This window comes from Podarcis pityusensis (genome assembly GCF_964106645.2).
Source record: "Podarcis pityusensis genome assembly, chromosome: 8".
In the NCBI taxonomy this organism is placed as follows: Eukaryota; Metazoa; Chordata; class Lepidosauria; order Squamata; family Lacertidae; genus Podarcis; species Podarcis pityusensis.
Genome location: NC_138033.1, coordinates 79582111 through 79595023, shown reverse-complemented (window position 1 = coordinate 79595023; position 12913 = coordinate 79582111). Strand labels below are relative to the sequence as shown.

The 12913-nt window shown below is 45.3% G+C and overlaps 1 protein-coding gene across 3 annotated transcripts; it reads right to left on the bottom strand.

The window, feature by feature from the left end:
• Positions 1-1665: 1665 nt before the first annotated feature.
• On the bottom strand, positions 1666-9119 carry LOC308483002 (F-box only protein 44-like). 3 transcript variants are annotated; one of them, XM_081016542.1, is made up of 6 exons: positions 8989-9117; positions 6776-7037; positions 5221-5386; positions 4282-4377; positions 3254-3368; positions 1666-2822 (listed from the first exon to the last, which is right to left on the bottom strand). In XM_081016542.1, the coding sequence occupies exons 2-6, from the start codon at positions 7017-7019 to the stop codon at positions 2478-2480; spliced, it is 966 nt and encodes a 321-aa protein (XP_080872668.1). In that variant the 5' UTR covers positions 7020-7037; positions 8989-9117; the 3' UTR covers positions 1666-2477. The 3 variants fall into 3 exon arrangements, with proteins under 3 accessions (XP_080872668.1, XP_080872670.1, XP_080872669.1); XM_081016544.1 differs by lacking the exon at positions 4282-4377 and having other exon boundaries at positions 8989-9119; XM_081016543.1 differs by lacking the exon at positions 8989-9117 and having other exon boundaries at positions 6776-7504.
• Between the last annotated feature and the right edge of the window lie 3794 nt (positions 9120-12913).

The window sequence follows — 12913 nt, the reverse complement described above, 5'->3', positions numbered from 1 at the left end:
GGAAGAGAGGCGCTCGTGGACAATGCAAGGAGCAGACCAGAAGAGCAAGGGGCAGTTTGCTAAACAGATACAGGACACAGGCAGGAAAGTCAAGCAGGGCTTGGGTTGGAACATCCGGCGGCTATTTCAAATCACTGGAACCAGGATGCGTCTCAGCAAGCACATGTGAACAACACGTAAGCAGGGATGAGCTCATGTTGGGATAGGACTATTGATTTATGGTGTGCTGGTCCAACTTACCTGAGGAGAAACACGGCAAGTGAGTGAGCCAATGGGGGGCTGCATTTCAGGCACCCCCACACACCCCAAATTCTGTCAGATCCAGCTTGGTTGGCTGGAAGTAGTAGAGCATGGGTAGGCTAACTAAGGCCCAGGGGCCGGATCCAGCCCAACTGCCTTTTAAATCCAGCCCGCAGACGGTCTGGGAATCAGCATGTTTTTACATGAGTTGAATGTGTCCTTTTATTTAAAAGGCATCTCTGGGTTATTTGTGGGGCCTGCCTGGTGTTTTTACATGAGTAGAATGTGTCTTTTTATTTAAAAGACATCTCTGGGTTATTTGTGGGGCCTGCCTGGTGTTTTTACATGAGTAGAATGTGTCTTTTTATTTAAAAGACATCTCTGAGTTATTTGTGGGGCGTAGGAATTAGTTGTTCATCTCCCCCCTATAGTCCGGCCCCCCACAGGGTCTGAAGGACAGTGGACCGGCCCCCCGCTGAAAGACCTTCTGCTCTGTTCATTGCTGCCTAGAAGAGGAAATTTTCACTTTTAGATAGGTAAGCTGTCAGGATACGTGCACCACCCAAGAAGATTAGGATTTTCTACTGGAGTTGAACTGTGTATCTGTTGTGAATATGTGTTTATACCCATAACCTTACACCCACAATAACTTCACACCCCAGAGGATTACAGGTTAGTTTATTACTTGGGATAAAAGTGACAAGACTGCATGCATGCTTTTTCCAAGCAGAAAGGTCACAATATAAGTGGGCAGCAAATCACACACCTTGATCCCGAGAGTAAAAAGGACACCTCCCTATTCTGAAAGCCTGGAGAGATGGCTCAGCCTGAATGAATGACATTTGTAGCTGCCAATCTTTTTCTCCAAGGAGCTCACGGAGGCGTCCGTGATTCTCTCCCTCCTCCTTTTATCCTCACAACCACCTAGATCAGAAGTGAGGATTTCCCTGATTAATTTGGGCCAAGGTTACCTTATGGAGAAGGGAGAAGTCTTTTGGGCGGGAGTGTGTCATGGCGCCTTTATTCATTTGCCCCATTGTTTATTTCCTGCAAGTTCCGGTCTATTTGTTATTTTGTTCACCTTGGGCTAGTTTCTAGCTAAATGAACATGAACTGCATAAGAAATGACTGATTGTTTATGTTGTTTGTTTCCTGATTCATAGCTTCACTTTTGCAGGAAGATTCATTCACTGTCTGTGCAGAACTCCATTCTTCCCAACAGGGGGCGATAGTTGAACTTTGCTGGCATGTGGGGTTAGCGTGATATTAGCCATTAAGAGGCCGGGATCTTTGCTTATGCCTTCCAAGTCTTGTTTAAGGTAAAGTCTGGTACCAGGGTGTTTTGAACCGTAGACCCAGAGGAGGGCTCGTGGGAGTGGCTGGGTGCAGGTATGACAAAGAAGGAGGCCAAAGACGCGAGAATGATCCATTCTAGTGCTTTATTAAGAAATGTATAGGCTTACAGGAAGCCAGATCTCCTGGCCTTCTCTTGCAGAGATGCAGGACAGACACTGCAGCAAGGAGATGGTCTGTCGACACCCAAGCAAAAGTGAATACATTCTGCATATGCAAAGCAGCATACATTTCATTGCCTAGGACATCCTATTGCTCCACCTGCCCAGTTGAGGGCTTGGGTGGCCAATACCTAATCTTATAGATAGTTCCTCTTTGTGGACTCAGAGCCCAGCACCCCAAGCCCACAGATAAGGACACCATCAAACTCGGCTAATTAGCTTGTATCAAAGCAAGCAAATATAAGCATATATGAGCTCGTTTCTACAACAGCTACCCATTAATTGTGGTGTTATTTTGACTACCAAGATGGCATTAGCAGAATTTCCGGAACGATTCACCTTTGGTTCAACACATAGGGTTAAAATGGGGAGTCTTTTTTTAGATCTATGCCAGTGTCACTGATGCCATGATCTGCAGCATTAAGAGTTCAGATTGCCACCCATCGTTGCGATGTACCCTATCAATGGGGGTGGGGGAAGAGGACACCTTGTTATCCCAAAACCATCTCACTTAAAAAATAAGAAAGAGGTAGTCAGTTTTCACCAACCTCCTTGCCATCCCATCTCTTGCCTTGCTTTCATATTCAGACATGCTTCCAGGTCACAGATTTGTAGAAACAGAGCATCTGCAAAAGATACAAGTTGAGAGAAGCAAAGAGAACGCAAAATCGAGGCCACAACAGGGTGCAAAATTTAGCGCAGATGAGAGAAGATATGATGGCGTTAAGAAGAGGAGCGGTCATCATTGTACCAGTCATCATTGTACCACGAATCATAATTGGACCAATGCCAAAGCCAATAAGGCATTTCGTCATCGCTGGAATGTGGATCAGGGTAATCCCTGTAGTGGTAGTCGTAGTAATCGTCATCCTCTTCTTCTGCCATTGGTGGTGGGTGAAGTTTGATGCTGCTTTGTAATACCTTCATCCCAGCCCAGGATGGCTCCCTGTCTTCACTTGGGCAGTGCTCCGGGTAGAGGAACTTAAGGAGGCTGATTTTCTTGTCCGCTTTGTGTTCAAAGAGGATATGACGGACACCTTGAGGGTAGTTTTCAAAAGTGTGTGAAACCTGGAGAGGAGAGAAAAAAGGGACGGGGCTGCTGGGCTGGGGGAGGTTGCAGAGAGGAAACTACCCCTTCCAGGATGGAACCTTTACCCCACAGCAGTGGCTGGAGGGGCAGAAGGGCGGAAGCCAACAGTAGGGTGAGCCAGAGCCCAAGGAGAGGCAGAGGCAGTCAACAAAGTCTAGTTTTGTCCCCATTCTCCTCTTGCCTGATGTTAAGCAAGAGGAAGCTTGCAGGTAGTCAACCAGCTGAGCTGCTTGTCAGTAAGACACTTTAAGGTTTTCTACAATCTAGTGGTATATATCTTTTATGAAATATTTACACAAGAAGGCCTGCATGTTGTAGCAGATGGAGGTTGGTGGGATTACTTTCACCCCCATAGACCACCCTCCACTAATTTTAAAAAGCGTGCATTTTCTACTCAGGCTCAGCTCACCGGAAACCACATTGACACACTAGATTCTTCATACTGATGTTCTTCAAGGACTTCAGAGTCTGCAGACAACAGCTTCACGATCAGTTTATAGCATGAACCAGGCTCTCTTGAAATGCTGGTTTTGGTGGGGGGGAGAAGGAAGAGAGAGAAATTATATGAGCCTGGGACAAATTGAGATCCAGCTGGGCACATCAACCACCACTATTTCTGCCACTACAACATGGTGATTGACAGAGATCTTGGCAGTGCTTTTTCCCTAAAAAAATGTTTAGGGGTACTCTCATTTTGACACAATAAAATCACCATGTTATACTTCAAATCAGGGGAAATAAATACAGTAAGTGGAAAAAGTACAAAGAAACTTTTTTTCATTTGGATTACTTCATATGACACAGCTGATGATTTACCGTGCTAGAGAAGAAATTACATTTTTAAAGTTTCTTCTCCCATTAGATTCACAAAATGTTTAGGGGTATGTGTACCCCTGCATTTCCCCAGAAAAAAAGCACTGGATCTTGGTGCCGGCATTTTTATATTTCTGGGTATCTTTGGTCAGGGAAGTAAAGAGACTCAATATTAGGAAGTGTCTCATTAACATTCAAAATAAAACTAAAAGATGGGTTCCAGTGCCTTCCTGATGAACACATGTGGTAACTAATTTGGACTGGGTGCCACTCTAAATAAGCGGAGACAAACTGCAATCCCTAATTGGCAGTAGCTCAGTGGTTGGAGCATCTGCTTTGCATACAGAAGGTCTCTTGTTCAATCCTTGGCATCTCCAGATAAGACTGAAACCCTTGAGAACCACTGCCCTCTCTGTGCCGCCATGGAAGTGATGGCCAATGGCAACCTTCATTCCTCTAGACAACTGCCCCTGGGGCTGAAGCCTAGGTCCAAGCAGACCCTCCCCTCTGCCTCCAACCCACTGACCTCATCTATCCTTGGACTATCCTCACACATGCCGAGAACTTGGTTTGGGGTGTCCACCCTCCCCACGCCCCAGCCTGGACAGGACACTTGGCACTCACCAGTCCTTCACCTCAATCATGGGTCTGGCTTCATCCATCAGTTCGTCCCAGTAGCCCTCATCCTTCAAGGTGATGAGCTGAGACTTGCTGCAGGGCCTGAGACATTAAGCAACACCATCACTACCCCACAGCATTGGGGGATGTAGGTGGCACTGTGGTCTAAACCACTGAGCCTCTTGGGCATGCCCATCAGAAGGCTGGCGGTTTGAATCCCTATGACAGGGTGAGCTCCCGTTGCTCTGTCCCAGCTCCTGCCAACCTAGCAGTTCGAAAGCATGCCAGTGCAAGTAGATAAATAGGTACCGCTGTGGTGGGAAGGTAAACAGTGTTTCCATGAACTCTGGCTCCCGTCACGGTGTCCCGTTGTGCCAGAAGCGGTCTAGTCCTGCTGACCACATGACCCGGAAAGCTGTCTGTGGACAAACGCCGGCCCCCTCAGCCTGAATGTGAGACGAGTGCCACAACCACATAGTTGCCTTTGACTGGACTTAACCATCCAGGGGTCCTTGACCTTTACCTTTTATCCACAGCATTTGGACCACGTGTTCTAAAAGGCTCAGCAACTGGCTATTGTGGGCCACCTCCAGCTCCCTGCAAAGAAAAATTGCCCCCTCCTATGCAGAGGCAAGGAATGATGGTCTGCTAGCAACCTTTTTAAGGGAAAGCCACTGGGGGCCTGGCTCTCACCACTCCCCACAACACAGACTTCTTTTGTCCATACAAAAAAAAAAAAGAACAGCTCATTTGATAGGATTTGGTGATGCAATTTGCTTCACCTTTTTGTGACCATTGCATTTTTATGGGTTATATTTATTGGGGGCGGCGGCTCTCCTTATGCAGAATACAGTGTGAAGCACAAGAACTCGCACCAGGGCAAATGAAAACTCCCTTTTCTCATCTTTAATTGGATTTCAGTTCGGACAATGATAGGTTCCTCACCCGTTACATGCAGCAAAGCATTTGTAGACCTGAACAGGAGCATCTTCATCATTCTTCCAATAAATGCCGATTATCCTACAGATGATTTTTGAGTCTTCTATGGACAGTTCCTCAGTTTCCCAGTGGCCCTCGGCAGGTGTCTGGATTTCCCAGGAGTTCAGGCCATCTGATGCAGTGTGTGTGGTAGGGAAAATGAAGAGAGATGCTTTGAGTGCATGGAAGCAGCCCGTGGGTTAGAAAGAAAACAAGAATGACTTAGGCCACTTTCAGACTGTCACTCTTTCCAAGAGGGACCCAGTTGCATAATGGAAAGTTCAGGGTCTCCGATTTAGGCTGGTCTGATGATTGTGTGCAAGAAACCCGCATCTCAACAAATCAGACTTCTTGACACAATGCCATAAAACCTCCCCACAAATGAATTTGCTCTATAAATAGCCAGTATCCTTAAATGTGGGGCAAATAATCAGGATGAAGGGGCAAAAAACAGGCCGCCTGGAAATGACCGTAGTTAAATTATCACCGTTGGTTTGCATGATTAAGTAGTAGACACCCAGAAGTTAACTGACATTATTACCTAGGGGCAATTAATTCCAATAGATCTACTCTGAGGAGCAGGTGTAGGGAATCTTTGGCCCCCCAGATGTTGCTAAACTACTATTTCCATCATCCTGGGTCATTTCTCGATTGCTGGGGTGGATGGGAGCTGTAGTTCAGTAACCTCTCGGTTCTTACACCTGGAAAAGACATGGTGCTTGGCTATTTAGAATATGCAATTATTTATATACATATGGTACAGTGTGTGTGTGTGTGTGTGTGTGTGTGTGTGTGTAGATAGATAGATAGATAGATAGATAGACAGGCAGGCAGACAGATAGATAACGCAGTCATGGCAAGGTGTTTCTGCCACTGCTGCTTCTTCTGTCTCCTAGCAGGTCTGCTGGTGGTCTAGCAGTCCAAGGTTATTTGTATTCACTATGACTCACCACCGCACTTTGGATTGTCCTGAATACCACCATATAGTAGCCAAGCCCAAGACCAAAAGTCCTGCTGGATTGCATTGTGGCTTGCCTGCTGATGATTGATAATATTGTCATTTATCCGTTTTAGACCCCTGAGTAGTAGCAGTTGCCAGGACATTGTCCTGTTCACCTCTGTATAGTTCCATCCTTATTTCAGACACGATGGTAGATTGCAATGTTTAACTGGTGACAAGACTGCAGTGTTTAGCTGGTGATATTGTGAGCTTTAGCCGCTGATAACATTGCAGTGTTTAGCTGGTGAGTTATTGTGATATTGAAAACCAGATATTGCATAGCCCTTATACACACTGTGATTTATTATATATTACCAGCTCAAATATTATGAAAAAATTATCATCAGGGGAACTTCAAAACGGTTTTGGACGATATATTGCCCAGCCCGAGTGTAGACATTACTGTGCTAGATGAACCAATATTGGGACTCAGTGTACAGAAGCTTCCTATGTTCCTAAAGGCTTTATTATTCAGATTTCTGTCCAGGAGCGTTTTATTCTCCTAGATAAATGGGGACGTACCTTGACCATCAGGGTTCTTGATTAAGTTCTTTTTTAGGTGGGAGAAAATGTAGAAAGCCAATGGCTTTGGAGAAGAGTCGTGGTCCCTTTTCTGGAACTTGCGCTTCCACAGAACTGGCAGGTCTACCAAGTCCTGCCACTGAGAGCAGACCAGCCGGCAATTGTAAATGAGGTCGCTTGCTGGAACCAGAGACAAGATATCCAACAGAAGGTGTTCGGGCAAATTGTCCATGTTCCCTGCCATCAATGAGGTCTCAGCCACCTGAAGAGATGAACCACGAAAGAGGGGAGCAAAGGGAAGAAGCAAACATACAAGATCTGTGAGTGGGCCATAGGCAAGGAAAAGCGGGGTACTGCAACAAAATGTTGCAGTGTTAAATGCTTCAGTTCAGCTGCTTTATACCTAGTCAGACTAGATTGATCCATCTAGCTTAGCATTTCCCAACCCTGCTGTCCATTGATTCATGACCCGCTCCCTGAGATGGGTGCAGGAAGTGGAAAGCCATGCCATGCCATTAAGACTTGTATCTCCTGTTCTTGGTTCAGTTGGAGAAATTTTTGTACCTCCCTGTTTAATAATGAGCAGCTAGCACAAATCTCTCTGGCTCCGTGTCCATACTAGGAGCCAACTTCCAGGGGTTGATTGGGCTTCACTTCCCCATAGAATGTTTGAGGGAGGCCCCCCCGCCCACAAAATGTTGATTCGCATTGCCATTCAAATGGTGTGCATGCGCCACATCATTATCATCATCATTAAGAAAAAAAAAAGAGATATATATTGGAAACCATGGAGGGGCGGGGGAAGCCTGGGGATTCAGTGAATCCCATAAATGTATAAAATCGATTATGTTTAAATACAAATCTTGTCTGTAAAAATTTTAAAAAAGAGAAAGATCCACCGTCTTGGATGCGCGTCTCCCTCCCTCCCATCTTCCAGGGGTTGATGGGGCTTCGCCACCCCATAGAATGTTTGACAGGTGCCCCATCAAGTTGATGGGCATTGCAATTCAAATGGTGTGCATCCGTGCATCATCATCATCATCATCATAATTATTTATTGTATTTATATACCGCCCTATACCCAAAGGTCTCAGGGCAGTTCACATCGAAAGATCACAATATATAAATTAAAAATAAAAGCAAGAGCCCAATAATACCTCCTTAAAAAGAGCCACATTTTAAAAGGGTATGGGATGTTGATCAGGTCAACCAAAGGCCTGGTTAAAAAGGAACTTTTTGGCTGGCGACTAAAGGTGTATAATGAAGGCGCCAGGGGAACTTCCCTGGGGAGCACATTCCACAGACGGGGAGCCACTGCAGAGAAGGCCCCGTTCTCGTGTTGCCACCCTCCGGACCTCTCAAGGAGGAGGCCTCAGAAGATGATCTCAGGGTCTGGGTAGGTCCATATGGAAAGAGACAGTCCTTAAGGCATTGCATCATGTGATTGATTATGCAAGGCAGGGCTTACCTGCCCCTCCCCCCACATTTTATTCAAGTTGGCACCCCTGTCAGGGTCCATACATTTTTTTGAAGGGCAGGGTGTGTGTTTGATCTTCACAGAACCTGCCTCTTTGTGAAGAGGGATGCTTTGAGCATGTGCAGAGTTCTATCTGAGAGCCCAAGTGCAAATGGACTCCTGTCGGCTGCCCTTCCCAGATCCTGCCCCATTGTAAAAATCCACCCTTTGAAGAAATACCAAAGGAGCTGAAAAGACTCTTTACGTATGTGACAGCTGCTAAGATGCTTTTCGCCCAGGGGTGGAAATAAGAGAAAACTCCAACCAAAGAAGAATGGATAATCAAGATGGTGGACTACGCCGAAATGGCAAAATTGACCGGGAAAATCAGACACCAAGATGATAAGAAATTTAAGGAATGGAAAAAGTTTATAGAATATCTTAAAGAACACTGTAAGCGCTTGAAGATGTTAGCAGGACTTGTAATGTGATTTTGTAGGGTTAAAAATGGATATAAACCAAATTGGATAAATATAATTAGATACAGTAAGGGGATATATATATATATATATATATATATATATATATATATATATATGTGTGTGAAGACATCGGTGGGGGGGGAAGCCGGGGGATTCAGGGAATCCCATGATGTATAAAATTGATTATGTTTAAATACAAATGTTATCTGTAAAAAGAAAGATCCACTCTCCTGGATGCTCTTCTCTCCCCCTCCCCCATCCCCTCCGAGTCTTACCTGGTCTGGGACGAGGGCAGGAGCCGCGCGGCGCCTCCGAGAGCAAGTCTGGTCTCCGCCCCGCTCCACCGCCAGGTGGCAGGGAGAAACCGAAAGCGATCCTAGTCCAGGATCTCAATTCCGAGAAACGACCCGCCCACCGCCATCAATCCCTCTCGTCGGGAGGAGGGGGCAAGGAGCGGAATCCCCGCCGGGGCGCATTTGCATCAGATGACGCTCTTCTGGCGAGTCAACGCGTGTTTACAAAAATATTGCAAAGAAGTGGACTCATTAGCAGGGTTTGAGTAAACACTTACAATTAAGAAAACAAATATAAAAGTCAAGATGCAACAATCGGGAAAACAACAAAGTGTAAGAGGTAATTTGAAAACATATGGTAGAAAATTGATAAGAATACAACAATATTTAGCTAAATGATTTCAAAACTAAGGTAGAATAAAACAGGCAGGAGAAGCAAATACTTAAAGAACCAGGAAAGGAGGTTGAGGGAAGTTGCGGGTGGGGGTGGGGAGAGATTGGGATTTATATATTCTTTTCGTGATAATGATGATTGTGTTGAATAGAAAATTGCAAAACTTAATAAAAAATTACTTAAAAAAAAAAATCTAGCCAATGCGCATCTCGAACCCAACTTTGCAAAGGCAAGAGCAGCGAGGCCAGAGGCACCGTCTAGTAAAACAAAACCATTGCAAATGGATAAGGGTTAGTGGCGAGTGTGGACCATACACACCTCTCCCAAGCCTTTCCTTGGCTCAGGAGAGTTGGCATCTGTGACAAATGACCAATAGTACTCAAGGGTTGCCCAGCATCCTGCTATAAGGATGATGGAGATCTATGGAGAAGAGGATGTTATCTAATCAGGGACTGGAGGCTGGCAGACTCCACACACATGCCCATCTCCCATGGATTTGCCTTGCAATTTAGGGCCGGAGTCACAAGACCAGGAGAACGCGAGCACAGAGGAAATATAATAGATTGGCAATAAAATCTGCACTGGAAATACTGCCTGTCTATGCCCCCAGAGCAGAAAGGTCTCCTTGCTTTGGGATCAATATTGCAAAGGGTTCAACGCTGCCAGCCTCTTAATGGGACTAGATAACCCCGATTAACTGTTATCTACGACGTCGAGGCATCAAGCCACAGTCATAGAAAAGTAAGTTATGTAAAACTATGAATATGTACACACACACACATATATTCTGAGAGACAGTGTGGTGGACTGGTTCGTGTTGGATTAGGACCTGGGAGACCAGGGCTGGATCTGGACACACCAAAGAAGCATTTCAGTTAAACGGGTTCTAAACTTTGTATGGGAAAAGCGGAACTCCACAGTGCGTTCTAAACTTTGTATGGGAAAAGCGGAACTCCACAGTGCCATCTGGTGTCACAGTGTTGTAAACAACGCATATAAAGCGCTTTTTCTTTGCCAGTGTAGCTGAGTCCCAGGGCTAAAGTCCCCACACAGCCATGAAGCTCAATGTGTTTGACAAGTTTTTGTGAGCCAGAGTCAGTCCACTTTTTGAATTATGCTCAGTTAGGAGGCATGTAGGCGCAGGTGAAAAGAATGGGCACAGCAGGTCCTGTGGGCAAACCTTTGGGTAGTAGCCAATGCTGGTCCTACACAGAGTAGACCCATTGAAATCCATGACCAAAATTCAGTTCTCCACATTTCAAGATCAGGATACAGTATGTGTTTGTTTTCCTCATGAAAATTCATCCGCACACAAATTCCAGAGACAAAAGTTCAGCTTTTTTTTTTTTTGGCAAAATCTCAAGAATAAACAAAGTTTCATAGAATCATAGAATCATAGTTGGAAGAGACCACAAGGGCCATCGAGTCCAACCCCCTGCCAAGCAGGAAACACCATCAGAGCACTCCTGACATATGGTTGTCAAGCCTCTGCTTAAAGACCTCCAAAGAAGGAGACTCCACCACACTCCTTGGCAGCAAATTCCACTGTCGAACAGCTCTTACTGTCAGGAAGTTCTTCCTAATGTTTAGGTGGAATCTTCTTTCTTGTAGTTTGGATCCATTGCTCCGTGTCCGCTTCTCTGGAGCAGCAGAAAACAACCTTTCTCCCTCCTCTATGTGACATCCCTTTATATATTTGAACATGGCTATCATATCACCCCTTAACCTCCTCTTCTCCATGCCCAGCTCCCTTAGCCGTTCCTCATAAGGCATCGTTTCCAGGCCTTTGACCATTTTGGTTGCCCTCCTCTGGATACGTTCCAGTTTGTCAGTGTCCTTCTTGAACTGTGGTGCCCAGAACTGGACACAGTACTCCAGGTGAGGTCTGACCAGAGCAGAATACAGTGGCACTATTACTTCCCTTGATCTAGATGCTATACTCCTATTGATGCAGCCCAGAATTGCATTGGCTTTTTTAGCTGCCGCGTCACACTGTTGGCTCATGTCAAGTTTGTGGTCAACCAAGACTCCTAGATCCTTTTCACATGTACTGCTCTCAAGCCAGGTGTCACCCATCTTGTATTTGTGCCTCTCATTTTTTTTGCCCAAGTGCAATACTTTACATTTCTCCCTGTTAAAATCCATCTTGTTTGTTTTTGCCCAGTTCTCTAATCTGTCAAGGTTGTTTTGAAGTGTGATCCTGTCCTCTGGGGTGTTAGCCACCCCTCCCAGTTTGGTGTCATCTGCAAATTTGATCAGGATGCCCTTGAGTCCATCATCCAAGTCATTGATAAAGATGTTGAATAAGACCGGGCCCAAGACAGAACCCTGTGGCACCCCACTAGTCACTCTTCTCCAGGATGAAGAAGAACCATTGATGAGCACCCTTTGGGTTCGGTCAGTCAGCCAGTTACAAATCCACTGAGTGGTAGCATAGTCAAGACCGCATTTTACCAGCTTCTTTACAAGAATATCATGGGGCAATTGTCAAATGCGTTGCTGAAATCAAGGTAGGCTACATCCACTGCGTTCCCTTCATTTACCAGGCTTGTAATTCTGTCAAAAAACGAGATCAGGTTGGTCTGACATGACTTATTTTTCAGAAATCCATGCTGACTATTGGTGATCACAGCATTCCTTTCTAGGTGCTCACAGACTGTTTGCTTAATGATCTGCTCCAGAATCTTCCCTGGTATTGATGTCAGACTGACTGGGCGGTAATTATTTGGGTCCTCTCTTTCCCCCTTTTTGAAAATAGGGACAACATTTGCCCTCCTCCAGTCTGCCGGGACTTCGCCTGTTCTCCAGAAATTCTCAAAGATGACTGCCAGTGGTTCTGAGATCACATCTGCCAGTTCTTTTAATACTCTTGGATGCAGTTCATCTGGCCCTGGAGACTTGAATACATCTAAACTAGCCAAGTATTCTTGTACTATCTCCTTAGTTATTCTGGGCTGTGTTTCCTCTGCTGAATCATTTGCTCCGAATTCTTCAGGTTGGGCATTGTTTTCTTTATCGGTGAAGACTGAGGCAAAGAAGGCATTGAGGAGTTCAGCCCTTTCTGTGTCCCCTGTTTGCATTTCACCATCTTCTCCTCTGAGTGACCCCACTGTTTCTTTGTTCTTCCTTTTGCTACAAACATACCCATAAAAGCCTTTTTTGTTGCTTTTAACCTCTCTAGCAAGCCTGAGTTCATTCTGTGCTTTAGCTTTTCTGACTTTGTGTCTACACGTGCTGGCTATTTGTTTGAATTCCTCTTTGGTGGTTTCCCCCCTTTTCCATTTTTTGTACACATCCTTTTTTAATCTTAACTCAGTTAAAAGTTCTTTAGATAGCCACCCTGGCTTCTTTAGGCACCTTCCATGTTTCCGTCTCATTGGTATTGCCTGACGTTGTGCTTTTACTATCTCCCTCTTAACAAACTCCCAGCCATCATGAACTCCCTTTCCTTTTAGTATTACTGTCCATGGGATCTCACCCAGCACTTCCCTAAGTTTTATGAAGTCGGCTTTC